The following is a 16,801-nucleotide window of genomic DNA, read 5'->3' as shown; positions in this document are numbered from 1 at the left end:
AACACCACAAGGACCAGAAGTTGCTGGAGGGGGAAAGGGGGACCCCAAGTGCATGACCCGCCTCAGGGGACCATGAGGGCAGAATGACCTTACAAACGATGCCAACACGGCCTGGCGGCAGGAGGGAGTTGGGAAACACCAGGACGGTGTGAGTGGACCTCGCTCTCTCTCAGGTTTTCCATCCCCAGGGCTCCGTGATTCTCTATCTAGGTTTCTCCCTCACAGGCAACTCTTCTCATTCCTCTTGGGAGCGAGTTTCCTCCTTGTGCAGATAAAGGGCTAAGAGGCTTGTAGAGGGAGGTGTCATGACCTCCCAAGGCCGCCCAGAGGGTGAATTGCCCCTTACGGAGGGGATGGTGCACCTGGAATGAGGCCACACCTCCTGTCCCAGCCCCTGCGGCCAGCGGGCTCTGCAGGCTGGTGTGCACACAGCCCTCGGCCTCCCACGGGTGCCTGGTGCCCGCTGGCCGGCTCCTCTGGGGTGGCCGCATGGGGCAGCTGGCTGGTGGGTTGGATTTCTCACTCATTGTTGATCTCCTCAGGAACGAGAAATTCTGAGGCAGGTAAAAGATTCTTCAGGCAGAGAATCCACTTGGCGGAAAATCACTGGAATTGTCTGCGCACCGTGGCGCCCGGCACAGACCCCGTGTCCCCGTCTTCACGCCTGCCTCTCCCCGCAGAGCCGTGACCATCTGCCTGAGGGTCATTGCCAACATCCTGGTGCTTCTGTCGCTGGCTGGGAGCATTTATCTCATCTACTTCGTGGTGGACCGGTCCCAGAAGCTGGAGCAGTCCAAGAAGGAGCTGACACTCTGGGAGAAGAACGAGGTACTCACGCACATGCGGCCGGCTCGTCTGTTCCCGCGGGGGTCCTTAAATGAGTGAGTTAGAAACCTCCCCATGCAGAAATGTCAGTGCTCTTGTCCCAGTGCACGGGCTGCAGGGCTTCCAGCCGAGCGGCCACACCAGGCTCGGCCAGATGCTTTCTCTGGTCTCGGTTGGGAAAGAAAATACCTTCAAGTGTCCGAATGGCCTGTACCTTTGACTTCTGCTGAGTGCACGTTGCTTTGGTCTCGTGGTTTCTTCCCACACACGTTTCCAGAAATCGACGTCACCCGCAGACCTGCGTTGACCACCGCATTGTTTCCATCGTGTGTCAAAGTTGACCACGTGCCAGCTGTTGTACACCCGGGCAGCTTCCGTATTCTAAACTATGAATAACGCTTCCCACACTAGCTCCACACCAACGGCTGGTTTTCAAAATCTCATTCCCCTCCATTTATGTGAATATTCCCTTGAATAGAAAATTACCAAGAGGAAGGTTACGAGTGATGCTATAATTCTTAATAAAATATATAATATATAAAAATATAATATATAGCAAGATAATATATTAATTCTTAATAATATAGGGTCCTGAAACCTTGGTTCAATTTACCTGCAAATATTTGAAAGGCAGAAATAGCACAAATGCCGCCTCTCAGACTCCTACGAAAATGATATCATCCGTGGGGATTAAAAAACAAAGTGTGTGATGCTTATCAATTTATCCTCAGTGGGTGATAATTTCTCTAAATCTGAAACTACTTTAGGTATTCTTTTCCCATAACTTCCTATTTTAGGTCAGTTCAGCAGGTGATGTAAATATGTGCCTGTGGGTTTACAGACAGATAAACTTTTAAAGACATACTCAGAAATTATTTCTTCCTCCAGCTCACACCTCTTGTGCACCAGCTCCATCTCCCCTTAGATTTTCCCGCAGTGCGGAGAAACGAGTTCCAGGCATAATTCTCGGGATAATTAATCTTCCGTGTGCAGAAAGCATATTAAATTAACTCTCAGCCTTCCCTTTTCCGCTCTTAATTGTTGCCGTTGTTTCCATCTTCCATCCAAGCCCAGCGAAACGTGAATAGAATGACATGGTAATTGGAAGATGTGGCAGAAATGATAGTGAGTGCCAAATGGCACACAGGAGTGTCTTCCGGTGGAGGAGCGTTCCTAAAAGGAATGAACCCACGGTGAAGCGGGAGCGGCCTTTTGAAACCGCTAATTAGCAAAGATTTGGGGCAGGTTTTCGGTGCAAGAACCGCGTGACTCTGAACTCCCACTGACCAGCTATTAGGCTAAGGACCGAATGGGAGGGGTATGAGGCTGGGCTGGGGGCTGGGGTCGCTCAGGTCTGCCTGTGCTCTCCCGGCAGGTGAGCGTGGTCGTCTCCCTCGTCACCATGCTGGCACCATCCGCCTTCGACCTCATCGCCGCCCTGGAGATGTACCACCCTCGGACCACCCTGCGCTTCCAGCTGGCCAGGTAGGGGAGCCCCGCTGGGAAATGCCACTTTGTGGGTCACTCGTCCGCCGAGCCGAGGGGGGATCCTAAGTCCTGTGAGAGCCAGGGCTTGCTTCGTTGCCCCCAAAAGTTAGCAGAGAATTTCCCTCGTGGATGCCTCTCAAGAAAAGCAGGATGCCACAGAGAGAAAGGCAGGAAGGAGGAGGGAGAGACGAGGGGGCAGGAGAAGAACCAGGAGGGCAAGGGTACGAGAAATGGATGCAAAGGTAATGAGAGAAGAAGAGGAGGACGTGGAGGAGGAGAGGGAGGGAGAGGAGAGAAGAGGAGGCACAGCCAGAAAAAGCAGATCCAGGAGGAAGAGGACCGGAAAGACGATGGAAAGCCTGCCCGCTTCTCCTCGTTGCCGAGTTCCTCCGTGGATCGACTACGAGCGGTGAAAGAGCTCCGGGTCATTTTTCCAGATATGAGATGAACATAAATAACGCTTTGCTAATAATTCCCAAAAGCACAGACTCACAGGTTCTTGAGGACATGCCGGGGAGCGTCTGGGGCCGTCGGGATGGTCGTGGGTGTGGCAGCAGGTGGCGAATGCAGACCTGAGCAACATGGGGCAGGTGAGTCTGCGAGGACGTCCTGAGACACAGCCCGTGGAGTCAGGATGACACACGTCATTTTTTGGCACCTGCTTCATCTCTGTCTTCCCGAGAAACCAGCCTCTCCTTCCTGGAGCTGTCGCCTCTCTGTGAATGAAACGAGGAGGTGTGGGCGTGTCATTAGGTTGGAGGGGCAGCGGGCGCTGTCAGAGCTCTGACTGCCTCCCACCCACCCTCGTCTGCTTCTCTCTCCTCGTGCTTCCTCTTGTAACACTGATCACAAGCGAAGATCACGCTCGACCCCAGGACAGAGTTCCCACGGGCCACTTTGGGAAGAGATGCTCCCACTCAGGGGTCGGCAGACGTCTTCTGTAAAGGACCCGACAGTCAATATGTTGGGTTTTGCGGGTCGCACGGTCTCTGTCCCACCTGCCCGGCTCTGCGGCTGGAGGTGAAGGCCGCCCTCGGCGAGATGTAAACGAGAGTGTGGCGTGTCCCTCGCAGCCCCATTGACAAATAGGGGAGGGTGGCACTGGGCGTGAAGGCTGCAGTTTGCCACCCCCTGAAATCCAAGTGTCACTTCAAAGAAGGAAAAACAAGACTAGAAGGAGCGAGGGGTCTGCGGCACCTCTTGACTAGGGCAGCTCTGGACGACGCTCGGCCCCCGGCTCCGCCCCTGGGACTGTGCGCTCCCGTCAGCACCTCTTGACCTGGGAGAGGCAGGCGCCTTCTGCGCTCCGTCCTCACCAGCAGGCGTCGAGGAGAATCGATTCTGTTATTGCATTTGGTCTAATGGCAATCCTATTACGCAGATTGGCCTCGTTATTCACGTGCAAAACTGAAGAAACAGAGGCATCAAGAGACTCACCCGAGACAAATTAGGCCTAATTCTGGTAATGAGAGCAAGACAATTATTTTGGTTCCATCCACTAATCAGCAGACGGTGTTACCTTCCATCCAAGACTCAGGGAGAACCAGAGCGACGGGCCCCCAAGAGGGCAGGAGACAAGATCCTTCGCTCTGCCTTCGGCCGGCACTGGCTGAGTCTCCTTGGGGGCCTGGGCCCTGACTAGGTACCTCGAATGCAGAAAAGCTCCCAGCATGAGGCCAAGGGCATTGCTCCAGTCCCACAGGGAAAGCCAGCGTGAGTCACAGGGACGCCCGGAGACGCCCTGGCCCCGCTCTCTGCTCACCCCAGGAGAGGAAGGGCCTCCTTTCTCTTTGTCACCCACTGGCTATGGTTTCGTGATTCTCAAGTGCTGATCATTGTCCCCTGGGGTCTTTGCGAGCCTTCCATTTTCCTTCCTCATCTCAGTTTTTCAGGACAACCTTCTGATCAGACTCAAGGCTGCGTCCAGAAATTCCCGGATGCATTTCCCAAACCATCCAGCTCAGGCGAGGCCGGCACCAGGTGTGGGTCGTTGGCTGGTGGAGGCCATGCTGGCAGATTCCAGGCGGTGCGGCTGTGCCCATGGTGCCTCCCGCTTCACCCCTCAGTGCATCTGAAGGTGCAGCCTGTTTCAACACCTGACCCCTGAGACCTGAAACAGCGCGCTGCCTCTGCTTAACCGTGTGCACTTGGACGGGTCGGTGGTTCAGTGCACTTGTCCCTTAGGTGGGGTAATAACGATGCGTAGCCCACAGAGTTGCGAGAATCAGGTGCGATAATGCTAGAAAACCACTTTACAAACCAGAAACTGTGACACAGAGACACGTACAATTGACGGGACACCTCAGAGCTCTCTTCCCACTACACTGTGCTTCTTAAGTGCTGGTTGAGGACGGGCTGCAGTGCAATCGCCGGGGAGGCTGTAAGATTCCCAGACACCATGCGGACCTGCAGAAGAGGGTGGACTCAGGAATTCCGTATTTTTTAAAATGCACCCAATGTGATTCTGAGGGAACCCAAGGGCGGCGGCTACAGTCTTAGCATAACCACAATAGTCCCCCCTAAATTGTGCTGGGTCGAGGCCCATGGGCTGCCCTGTGTGGGGCTGTGTCTCAAGATGGCTTGTGGCTTTCAGGGTCCTCGTGCTGTATCTGGGGAACCTCTACAGTCTGATCATCGCTCTCCTGGACAAAGTCAACAGCATGAGCACCGAGGTGAGTGCTCCGTCCTGCACGGTCGCCCACTCAGCCACTGTCGCATGTGCACACAGGAGCACGTAGACAGACGTGCACCCGCAAGTGCACACACACGCACACATGCACACGCAGGTCATCACCATTGTTGATGTTTACACTCCCTTCGTCATGTGCAAAGCTCAGCTCAGTTGAGGTCTTCTCAAGGCCAGAATGGGAAAATTGGCCCCATTGCCAAGATAAAGAAACTGAGGCCGGGGTTGATGGCTACAGAGAGGCAGTGCCGGGATGAGCCCCCGGCCTTTTGGCCCCGAATGTCTTTCCACAATTCTACCCCATTCCCTTGAATCCCACGGGAGATGCCATCGACAGCCATTGCAGATGGTCACAGGGAGCGTGGCCCGCTGTGAGACTCACTCAGGGAGCTGGGAGAAGACGGGCCCCTCGTGGGGCACAGCTCAGAGTGGGCCCGCTGCCAGCCCAGCGTGGGCATCCACTCCCAGCCCAGAGTAGCTTTGGAGCTCGAGTTAAAGCTGCCCCACCTGTGAAGGTGTCCCGATGCGGGGAAGGGAGGCACAGAGGACAAGGAGCTCTCTCAGGGCTATTTGCCCAGACCACACGGAACTAGCACCAAATGCAGGCGGCGTACAAGGCGGAAGAGGCCGCAGGTAGTGACGGCTGCGCGCCAAGCTTTCCTGTTGCATAGACTGGGTCCTCGCCCGCACCGACCAGCAACAGGACCCTGGGCGCTCGACTTCCGCTAGCTGAGCTCCAGTCTTCTCCTCTGTGATACGGGGTCATCATCCCTCCCTGACCCTCTCGTGAGGATGGGAAGCAATAACATGTACCAACCTGGGACCGCCTCTGACACTTACTAGGGACGGATGAATAGTGTCCATCACAGCTCTGTGTTCATTATCGGGGCAGACTTGAGTTGAGTGGCCATCTGCCAAGCTGGAGACAGAAAGGGAAAGAGAGGCGGAGACAGTGAGAGACAGAGATACAGAGACAGAGAGAGGTTCTGCCCAACAGCTCAGTGATGCCCTTGGTGGCTGGGTGGGTTTGTGTTTACAGCTACGTGGACAATCTTCTTTTCTTCCTTCCCCCGTTCTCCCCCCAGGAAGCTGCTGCCAAAAACAGCACGAGTCCCTGGGTAGATTCCACCGTCATCTTTGCCACCAGGACAGCCCCTGAGGAAGGGAAATGGTCCACACCTGGGCCCGGGATGGGGCTCAGGAGAAACAGCACGTGGGCCCTGGAGGAAGCTGGCCTCCCGACTTCCACCCTGCCTCTCTCAGAGGACAACAGGACCACCGTCTACACCCAGAGGCCGCAAGACCAGTGCTGGGAAACATACGTTGGGCAGGTGGTTCCCCGTCCCCCTGTAAAGCCTTTCCTCATCTGTTTCGTCCCTTAACTCCAGCAACTCTCTGAAGTGTTGCCATCCCCGTTTTATAGAAAAGCAAAATAAGCTTCGGGGAGGGTTTACGGTTTTCCAGGCCTCAAAGTTAATAATAATAATTGGTGCAAAGCCTCAAGCAGTGTTGACTGTGCACCAGGCTCTGTTCTAAGTGCTTAGTCCTGTAAGAGTCCTATTATTACCATCCCTTTAAGCACAGATGAGGAAACTGAGGCACAAGACATTACATAACTTGCTCAGGGACATAAATGGTAGAGAGCAGAATGAAAGCCCGAACCCCGGCGTCTGCTCCAGTCTCTGTGCCCTGCCTTCCACCTTCGACACCTCAACTTGTAGAGAAGCTCAAGCCCGAGGAATTATCCCATGAAATTGAGTCCCAGGCCCCGAGTAGTCTGCTGTGGCTACAGAACCACAGACCTGAGATGCTCTCCCGGTTTCGTGTAATGCTGGCCTTGGGTGTCAAAATTCAAATTAGCAGATATTTACTGAGCATCCATTACGTGCCGTTGGAGAGGCCCAATGGTTCAAGCCCATGGGCATGAACAGAGACGGGGGAAGGAAGGAAGAGGTGGGCAGTGGAGGGCAGGACGCGGAGGCGTAGAGGACCCTGTGTTTCAGGAGATGCTGAAGCTTTCCATCATCGACATGCTCTTCACGGTGGCCAGCATCCTGCTCATAGACTTCTTCCGAGGGCTTTTCGTTCGGTACCTGAGCGACTACTGGTGTTGGGACCTGGAAAGCAAGTTTGTAAGTAAGAGGCTGTGTCCACCGAGGACGTTCATCTGGCTAGATCCACGCTTTTCTGATGTCTAGACTGGGAGACAGACGTGGCCGAGGGAAAATACGTGAGGGAGGAGGGAAATGGCATAGACGGCTGCGTTTCCATTTCGTTCTTACCTGTTCTGTTTGCTGAGACGACCACCCAGACAATGATCTCTGCTAACGTGGACAAGAGTCTATGTGTGTGACCATCAGGAATTGCTTTATGCAAAGAACTGTGGAACGTTTTCTGATGCGGGAGTTCATTTCTCTTGTAGCCTGAATACGGGGAATTCAAAATAGCCGAGAACGTGCTGCATCTGGTCTACAACCAAGGGATGATCTGGTAGGTGTCAACGCCTCTTCCTGGCTTTGCTTACATCTCCGCTGGGCTAAAATTTGAATTTACTTCCTCTGGTTGGGATGTGACCATAAGAAACACAATCATAAGAATTAAGAAGAACACAACAGTTTCTAATTGAAATGTTTCACATGGATAGTAATTTTTTTAATAAAAGTAATGGTTTTCTAAAAACATTTTGCAGAAAGGAGTGGTGAAAGGAAACAGTCCATTTTTAGGCCACTATGATTACAGCCAAAAATATCTGCACAGGAACCAATGGGGAGGACCAGGGGAAGCTGGGAGAAGAGGCCGCTAACCCCCCAGGGGGACTTGTAGGCGTGGCCAGCCCTGCCCTCAGCCACCCACTGTCCGTCCCCTGTGCGTCCACGTTTTCACTTAGACACTGAGCCAGGGGCACGGCCATCCCTGGACTGCAGACCCACCCTGCGGAGAGGCCGGAATCTCGGGAAGTCCGTCCACACAGGGCGACTTCCGGCCAACGCAATCCCATTCCTAAAGACAGCAAAGAGCTCAGAGGGGCGTCTGGTCCACGTAGATGTGTGTGTTTGGTGGGCCAGCGGAGAGCTCCCCAGGTCACCCCTTCATCTCTGGTTTTACCTCCTGGACTACAGATAGTGCTGTTTGTTAAAACACAAGCAAACAGAGAAAGAACAACTTCGAATGTTCCGTACGTTCAGAAAACACAACCTCTCTTCATAATCCTTCCGTGAAACACATGGGAAATCGAGAGCTATAAAGTGACATTCCTTCAAGCAAATTCTATATTCCCACAGTCTACTTCTTTTGAAAAATATTTTCACAGATACAGTATTAAAAATAACACGTGACATTTGGTAGACATAAGACAGTGTTATACCTGTAGTAACAAGTTTAATCCTTATAGAAACCCTATAAGGTAACTAATATTATCTTCTCCATTTTAAATTTGAGGAAATTGAGGCACAGAGAAGCTAAGTGTCTTGCCTAACATCACACAGCCAGTGATATTTTGCCCGCCATCTGTGAGAAACAGAAAGTTTCTTTTTAAAAGCTTTTACTTATTAAACATTTCCGTATGTCTACACTTATTTTCCTACCGCTAAGTCAAAATTCCGGAAGTATTGTGTTGAATACACATCCAGTATAAACAGGTGTAGCCTTAAAGTTGGAAGGTCTGGATTGTATTCCACACGTGACACCATCTGCAGGGTAACTACGTGTCCGTTTCCCTGGGATGGTCCAGTTCTTGCCTGTCATTCCAGATCTGTCGCTCTCAGAAGTATCTCAATTTGGATGATACAGGGTCGCCCTTTTGTTAGCAACATGTCTTCGAGGAAACCACTTAATTTCCTTGGCCCCGCCCACCATGCTCTATAAACTTTGGTTATTTCTCCCTCCTTTCATGATTGCAGCAGATTAAATGAGCTGAAATGTGGGAGGGTGCTTGGCACCAGGCCCAACAGAATAGCTGCTGGGCGTACGCTGACCGGACCTGAAAGTCTGTGGGTATTAACACAGCCCTCGGCACCGACGGGCGAAATCTAGAGCTTGCCCCAAACTGTGGTCTCCTATCATTGGCCTCCTAGCAGAAGAGGGCTTTTTCTTGCTAACTGTGAAGACAGAGACAAGCAGGGCAAAGAGGATGTTTTAACTCACCTGCAGAAGTGACTCGTGTCTGAAGGCAGAGGGTTGGGGTGTCAGAGCTTTGGGGGTTTCTCCCGTTCTTTAAGCAGAGCATCTCAGAACCCTTTTAGATGGGAAGAGAACCTACGCTGACTAGCCGCCCCTCCTGGTTCCAGGATGGGGGCCTTCTTCTCCCCCTGCCTGCCTGCCTTCAACGTCCTCAAGCTGATCGGGCTCATGTACCTGAGGAGCTGGGCGGTGCTGACCTGCAACGTGCCCCACCAGCAGGTGTTTCGAGCCTCCAGGTCAGTGGGAGTCGGGTCGGCTTCAGACCAGAACTCGTATCGTCCATGTCGCCTGATCCAGGCCAACCTCCAGCAGGGGGGTCTCCCCAGCTCTCTGCCTGTTGCAACCTTGTCTGTCCTCCAAATTATTTCCTCCCTGAAGCCATTTCTGACGCCCCACCCTTGGAATGAGTCGTCATTCCTCTTAAGCTCATCACATATTTTCTTAAGCTTTTTCCTGAAGTTTAACAATCGTTTAGAAAGTGCACGAATCGTAAATATCCAGCCTGAGGAATATTCACAAACTGAACACGAGTATGTGACCAGCACCCAGATTGAAAACATGAACGACAACCAGAAGCGCCCCCTTGTACTCAGCTCCAGTCCCCACCGACTTCTGCCTCCACAATTGGTTTTGCCTGGCTTTTGACTCCCCTTGAACGGAGTTGCACACGTGGGAGCTCTGGTTTCTGGCTTATTTCCCCAGATATTGTCCTTGTGAGGTTCGTCTCATTGAGTAAACACACCTCTGTTTCTCCACCCGTGCTACTTTTGATGGGCACGTGGGTTGTTTCAACTATCAGCTGTAGTGAAAATTGCTGCCTTGAGCATCCTCAGAGGTGCCTTTTCTCGGGGGCACATCTAGGAGAGCAGCTGCTGGTCGTGGGGCACGCGAGCCTCTAGGAGACGGCACCTGTGTCACTTCCGCGAGCCTTCTATGGAGCCTTCTAGAGCTCCGGTTGTCCCACAAGCTTGCCAACACTTGTTCTTGTCTGTGTTTTCCATTTTAGCCATTTTGGCGAATTCACAACACATTTTTGAACTCCTCGATCAGAGCTCATTTATTTTATCTTGAAATAATAGTTATTTATGTGGGGGGGTATCAGCGGCTTACAAACTTTTTGACTATAACCTGAGTGACAGTGTGTTTATATTTTACTAGTGACCAGGACACATACATGCACGTGCTCATATGTCTGTATGTGTTTTTATAGATAATTCACATAAGCATGTGTATATCCACTTACATGTACATGTATACATGCATGAATACCTGTGTATGTACATATAAATGAGTATGCACACAAATGTATACATATGATATAGAGAGAGACACGGGAGGAGGGAGAGAGAGAAAGCTGTCACAAATTAACACCTACTTACTACGTGCAATCTTGTATTTTCTACTCTGTTCTGGTCCAGTCTACTTTCTTAAAGAGAGACAGAGAGAGCTGGTAGACAGTCTCTAGGTGGACTGACCACTCTGTTTTCAGAACTGTGTACAGGGCCTTGAACACCAGGTGGCTCTGTGCTGCCCCAGGAGAGGCCTGGACCGCCGAGCTCCCTGACACCAGCTTCGAGCCCGGGGCCTGGGGCTCAGTGATGCAGAACATCTACCCTGTGCAGCCAGGAGCAGAGAGGATGAGAGGCACATCCTAGTGAGAGAGTCAAGAATCTGCCGCCCTCAGACACAGGAGACAAGCTCAAGGCTGGGAACGGGGGAGGGAACCCTTAGGGGGAACGGGTGCGTGGGACAAAGGTTCATGACTTTTCTGTGAACTGAGCTCACTGGGTGGAGGCCATGGGTTCACCACTCCCACGTTTTGAGTTGGACAGGCACCCAGTAAATGTTTAGTAGGTGAGGGGCCGGCCCAGTAGTGCAGCGGTTAAGTGCGCACGCTCTGCTTCGGTGGCCCAGGGTTCACCGGTTTGGATCCCGGGTGCGGACAGGCATCCATTGGCATGCCATGCTGTGGTAGGCATCCCACATATAAAGTAGAGGAAGATGGGCACGATGTTAGCTCAGGGCCCGTCTTCCTCAGCAAAAAGAGGAGGATTGGCAGCAGATGTTAGCTCAGGGCTAATCTTCCTAAAAAAAAAAATTTTTTTTAATTAAAAAAAATGTTTAGTAGATGAACGGGTTGGGTTGGACGGTCTGTGAAGTCCCTTTGACCCCTGATTTCTAGTTTGCCAAGCTGCCTGTGACCTAGGACTGACCCTCTCTTAGGCAGGATTCTTCTGTTTGCAGGGTCAGGGCTAGGCTTTCTGTGTCGGTTCTTCGGGCATATATCTCATCGGCAACTGGCTGTAGAGTGAACTCAACACGTGGCACTGGGTTTCTTTGCAGATCCAACAACTTCTACTTGTCAATGCTCCTGTTTATGCTCTTCCTGTGCATGCTGCCGACCATTTTCGCTATCGTCCGATACAAGCCATCTCTAAACTGTGGGCCGTTCAGGTGAGTGACTTTGGTTCCCTCGGCTCTGCCCGGAGTCGTCGACGGCTGTGGGAAGGACCCCTGCGTTGAACTGAACTCTCCTTCTGGCTCTCAGACCAGGTTAATGACACGGAAAGATGTCAAGCCCCTGGCTTTCCATCTGAGACCAGTGCGCTGTGTTGACCAGCAGGCCACCCTGGAGCATGATCCTCTCTGTGCTCGCCTTTAACAGATACGGCCCATTTAAAAACCAGAAAGGAGCAACACTGCTCCAGGGCTAGAAAGAAAGTCTACCTGGTCCACCTTCCCCTCCCAGAACTCAGAAAGCTTTTACCAAAAGTTGGTCCACCTCCTCTTCCATTCTGCATTATCAGCTCCATCAAGGCAGGAATCTCGAGGTACCTTTGCCCAGCATTCGCTTTAAGTCAGCCTTGATACAGAATACGTGTAATATTTAGAGTCAGTCTTTGTATACGTTGTTAAAACACACACACACGCAAAATGTGACTATTGGCCCCACCTTCAGACCCACATACTGACTAGATGGCCACTTGCTCTGAAATTGTCTTGGGAAGGTTGTGTATCTTTTACACCAGGATATTTTCTCTCGCTCTGTCACCGACTTGGAGGACTGGACGGCAGTCATGTGGCCATCTTTCTGACTGCTCACAGCATCCTTCTGCCAAAAGCAATCCCATCTGGGGATAAACGCTCTTCTTTCTCACAGTGGACAAGAGAAGATTTACGACATTGTGTCGGAGACGATAGAGAAGGACTTCCCGGCGTGGTTCGGCTCTGCAGTGGGGTACGTCAGCAGCCCTGTGGTCATCCTGCCGGGCGTGCTGCTGCTTCTGTGAGTACTGCCCACACCTTCCCCGCCAGCTTTGGGGGATTTCTGCACGTTTGGCCAACAAGAAACCACCACTTTCCAATGATGATATAAAGTCAGTGAATCCATCCGAAAGCCGCTGATGGAGCCCAAGTATCTAAGTGGGGACCCTGACTCACGGGGGAGCCGCAGAGGTGATGTGGCTGATCTGTCCACAGCACGCGGGCAACCTGAGGCCACTGCAATGGGGGTGGATGCCATTATCATCATCTTATTCTCCGAACTCTAAATAATCTAGAAAAGGAATTTTTCAATGCAGCTGAGTGGCTTCTGCTTGCTTTGGCTTAAAGGAAAAGCAACAGCAAGCAGATCCAGGACTCGTAGCTCGATACAGTGTAAAACGCCCCTCCCATCGGTGCTCCTTTCTTATAGCAGAATCCCAGGTCACTGGAGGGTGCCGTAAAAAGCAGGAGGAAGAAGGGAAGGAAGAAAGGCAGGGGGCAGGCTCGAGAGCTCGCCGAGGCCTTTTGTCCTCAGTGAGGGGTCGGTGGGTGGCCCACGTCTGGCCTGGGAACAGCTGGTTCCTGCTACCCACTGTGCAGGGAGCCTGGCCTGACAGGCCCACAGGCCTGCCGGAGCGTGCTCACCTCCCCGTGCCGTTCCCTCCCAGCTTGCTCATCTACTACCTGCAGAGCATCGCCAGGTCCCTGAAGCTCAGCAACCACCAGCTCAAGATGCAAATCCAAAATGCAAGTATTGCGAAGTCTGTGCTCTCGTGCATGTGCGTCAGCCCCTGACTGGGACCCCTCCAGCAAGGGGGACACGTGAGGCCACAGTTTGAAATAACAGGGACTCTGGACCCCACCCTAGGGTGTAAAGCCAGCCCTCCCCGCCAGGATCTCCCAGATCTTTCTAAGAAGGCCCTGGGTCAGCTCCCGTCGGCCCAGGAGGGAGCCTGCTGCCATTCCTCCTCCACTCCAGGCCACCTCACTGGCGCCCTGAGCCTGTCAGCGGCCCTCTGTGGCCACACCGAGCCCTCAGTGTGCCGGGCTCCTGTGTTGGCCATGCCAGGCTGGGAGGGGGAAGGAAGGATGGTTCCCTATCCCGGAGAGCTGAGACCTCCGAGCCCAAGGGCACTGCCTGGACATAAAGACACAACTGTTTCGTATCTTTTAGACGCTGCTTGTCGTCACCCTCTCTCCCATCCTTAGCACTCGACAGTCAGAGCGAGACCAACACTCCCCATCCTTCCACGATTCCTCCTCCTCGCACCCAGGGCTCCCCAGGGCCAGGACCAGGGCAAGGCGAGAGAGGCACCAGGATGCCAACTCAGGGAGGCACAGACCCTCAGGGTCCCACCGCCCCTGCACTTTCACAGCCCCGACAGTGGGCAGCTCCTTAAATTTGGCCCCTGAGCGCCTCACTTACTTCACCCCAGTCCCAGAGCCCCGTGCAGAGAACGTCCCCCTTTTCCAATTTTTAATAAAATAACTGCCACGAATATCCATTCATGTAAAGAAACACCAACTCGTTCATGTAAATAGTCAAATAAGAAATGCCTTTGGAGTCACAAGGGGCATTTTTATCGAAACGTATGTCTCCCGTTTGGTTGGTCCATATTTTCTCTTTTGTGTCTAAGGCAAAATATTATTGGCAGAATCTAAACATGGTCCATCAAACAGCTGCCCCTAAAAACAGAACTGGCTAGGGATAAAACTCCAGCTCTCAGCTGTCAGAGTTTATTCACTCAGGTGACAGGCCTGAGTCCAGAGCACACGGTCACCAGGTGGCAGCAGGCGTTCAGGCCTGGCCCAAGGTCAGAGCAAGGAGGCATACATCATTTTCCCCCCAAGAAAAGTATTTGTTACTGCTTCCTGCTACATCTAAAACAAACATATGATTATCGTTTGTATTTTAGGCAAGATCTGAAGATAAGAAAAAGGTTGCCCAAATGGTAGAAGGTAAGTACACAAAAGTGGCTGATGTCTCAGTCTGTGGCATTTAAAAATGTAGCAGTTTAAGGTACGCTAACGATAAAAATTCCTGAGAAACTTTTTAACTGGGCGCAATACAATAAAATGTAGGGATATAAATTTTGGTTTAAATCTACAATTTTTACATCGTACCCAGGCCTGTGAATAACTCCAAAATGTGTCTGAAATCAGAAGGAAATTTTGAAGGAGGAGAGATAAAGCAGCACAAAAGTCTGGGGGAAAAACTTGTAAGAATGTCTTCATCTTGTTCAGTTTTGTGTACTTCCTCTCAATGGCCCGTTTCGGATATCTTTCTCCAGGGAAGGCCTGCACACTCTTTATTTTTTTCCCTCCCCAAAGCCCCCGGTACATAGTTGCACATTTTAGTGGTGGGTTCTTCTAGTTGTGGCACATGGGATGCCACCTCAACATGGCCTGATGAGCGGTGCCATATCCGCCCCCTAGATCTGAACCAGCCAAATCCTGGGACGCCAAAGCGGAGCTCGCGAACTTAACCACTCAGCTACAGGGCTGGCCCCACACACTCTTTTTTAAAAGGACTCACCTGATTAGGTCAGACCCACCCAGGATAGTCTCCCTTTTGATTAACTCAAGGTTAATTTGTCAGAGACCTTAATTCTTCAGAATCACTTCGCCTCTCCCCAGGTCTCTGCCCCAGGGTCCAGCCTCCCTAGGTTCTGTTCTCTGTCCCCTCCTGCAGAGAATGCCAAATGGGCAGGCTCAGCCACGAAAACAGATCCCCCAGTAAGAAACCCAAACCCCACGGGCCCAGTTTTTCTTCTCATCTTCTCCAGCTGCACCTACACAAACTCTTCCCACGTGGGCCCGACCAGGGAGCGGAAAGGAGCCTCCGGGCAGAAAGGACGAGACGTCGGGAGCAGGAGTCTGATGTGAAGGGTGGGAACATGGGTGGGCACAGCTCAGAGGAAGCGTGTCTGCCCCCTGGGACCACTGATGGTGCTGTGAGCCAGAAGGATGCTAGGCAACGTTCACATGGCTCAATCCATATTCTCCTTCAGAAAATGAATGCGAATGAGACCCCGAAAGCCTCTGTGGGCCAACTCTTCTGCCCGTTTAATTCTGAGCTAATGGGGAAGGGTTTATTCTCCTCCAGGAAAATGCCCGATACAAAGTCTGGGGCCTCAGGGTTATGCTCGCCCCATCTGCCTTTCCAGAGAGCAGCCTGTAACTGGCAATTGCTGTGGGGAGAGACGGCGGCTCATGCTGTGAAACCCCACTGTCATTGTCAAGTGTTATTTGCCCCTGGAGCATAATTAAGCTTAGTTCCGGTTGTCTTCAAAGATTAGGATCTCTGCAGACGTTCTCAGGGTCACCATTTCATTGTCCGAAGCCCATTTTCCAGCTCAAGGCCACATTCATTTCTCAGAATGCTCTGTGAACTGTTTCCAAGGCATCATAATTGTCACATGAGCTTTCTCAGGTCCCTTGTACAGATAAGGAACTAGAGCCCCACAGCTGCTGAATAGCCCACATCGCCTTGTGGGGCATCAGCAGGTGTGTCTGCAAAGCTGCGGGTGCATTTGCTTCCTCCAACACTCCCTTCCAGCCCCTAATGTCTGTGAAGAAATGACTGGAACCACAAAGTGTTTGCGGCCCACAGGTTGTGTGTGTCTGCAAGTGCGTCCTGCTGCGTGTGGACCCCACTGCTGGAAGTCACACTTCCAGCTAAACCGACCTGAATGTGCGCCCCCCACCCCCACGGGGGGCCCCTCTTCTCACAGCCCTGCCTCTTCCCACAGCCCGAATCCAGACGCAGGACGAAGGCGCCAAGAGGCTTGCGAAGGACAGTGACCTTGGCAGCCAGCTGTCCTCAGCTCCCTCCGCCACTCCCCAGAATGACGGCACCGCGGTCAGCTTCGACTCACCCAGTGGCAAGAGCAGCAGGGTGGAGGCCGTCGCCCAACCCACACCCTGGAGTCCCGGGCCAGGGACCAGCAGTCCCAGTGCGTCACTTCCCGGCGTCTCCAAATCCAGGCCAGGGCAAGATGGGAACAGGTGAGCTCAGGGCCGCACAGCAGGACATCTCCTCCTTGACGGAGACCCCAACCAGCAATGGCCCGAGCCACACGGTGCAGGGCACACAGCCTCAGGGATGGGAGGCCCCAACAGGGTCAGGAGGCAGGGCCACTGAATCCTGTTTCTGCCAGAAGGCCACGGGGTCAAGAACTGCAGCAGCTGGTGTGAGAAGAAAGGGAGGGACGGAGTTTGGCAGACGGGGCAAACCCTTCCTCCTAGGCCTCCTGCCATGTAGCCTGGAGGCAAATCTTCCTGCCCACCCGGGGGATGTACTTCTACAGCCCAAGGAAAGAAAATGCCTTTTAAAATGTTTTTCTCTTTTATTTTTTT

At 52.5% G+C, this 16,801-nt stretch overlaps 1 protein-coding gene and 1 long non-coding RNA gene across 2 annotated transcripts in view; one reads left to right on the top strand and one right to left on the bottom strand.

Annotated features, from left to right (window-relative positions):
• The window catches only part of TMC3 (transmembrane channel like 3), a 33,495-nt gene that overhangs the window by 14,844 nt on the left and 1,850 nt on the right, over positions 1 to 16,801 (top strand). Inside the window, exons 10-21 of the mRNA XM_046654227.1 lie at positions 681 to 828; positions 2,201 to 2,310; positions 4,907 to 4,985; positions 6,085 to 6,330; positions 7,003 to 7,131; positions 7,422 to 7,489; positions 9,286 to 9,414; positions 11,522 to 11,632; positions 12,339 to 12,464; positions 13,111 to 13,189; positions 14,359 to 14,401; positions 16,195 to 16,450. Of these exons, the coding sequence (XP_046510183.1) occupies positions 681 to 828; positions 2,201 to 2,310; positions 4,907 to 4,985; positions 6,085 to 6,330; positions 7,003 to 7,131; positions 7,422 to 7,489; positions 9,286 to 9,414; positions 11,522 to 11,632; positions 12,339 to 12,464; positions 13,111 to 13,189; positions 14,359 to 14,401; positions 16,195 to 16,450 (1,524 nt within the window). The remainder of the gene's footprint in view (positions 1 to 680; positions 829 to 2,200; positions 2,311 to 4,906; positions 4,986 to 6,084; positions 6,331 to 7,002; positions 7,132 to 7,421; positions 7,490 to 9,285; positions 9,415 to 11,521; positions 11,633 to 12,338; positions 12,465 to 13,110; positions 13,190 to 14,358; positions 14,402 to 16,194; positions 16,451 to 16,801) is intronic.
• LOC124235787 (uncharacterized) lies at positions 4,585 to 16,470 on the bottom strand. The gene is made up of 4 exons (XR_006887566.1): positions 16,321 to 16,470; positions 6,871 to 7,116; positions 5,840 to 5,918; positions 4,585 to 4,719 (listed from the first exon to the last, which is right to left on the bottom strand). It is a non-coding gene; the product is annotated as an uncharacterized LOC124235787 (long non-coding RNA).

This window comes from Equus quagga, chromosome 2, assembly GCF_021613505.1.
Source record: "Equus quagga isolate Etosha38 chromosome 2, UCLA_HA_Equagga_1.0, whole genome shotgun sequence".
Classification (NCBI taxonomy): domain Eukaryota; kingdom Metazoa; phylum Chordata; class Mammalia; order Perissodactyla; family Equidae; genus Equus; species Equus quagga.
This window is presented reverse-complemented; position numbering and strand designations above follow the sequence as displayed.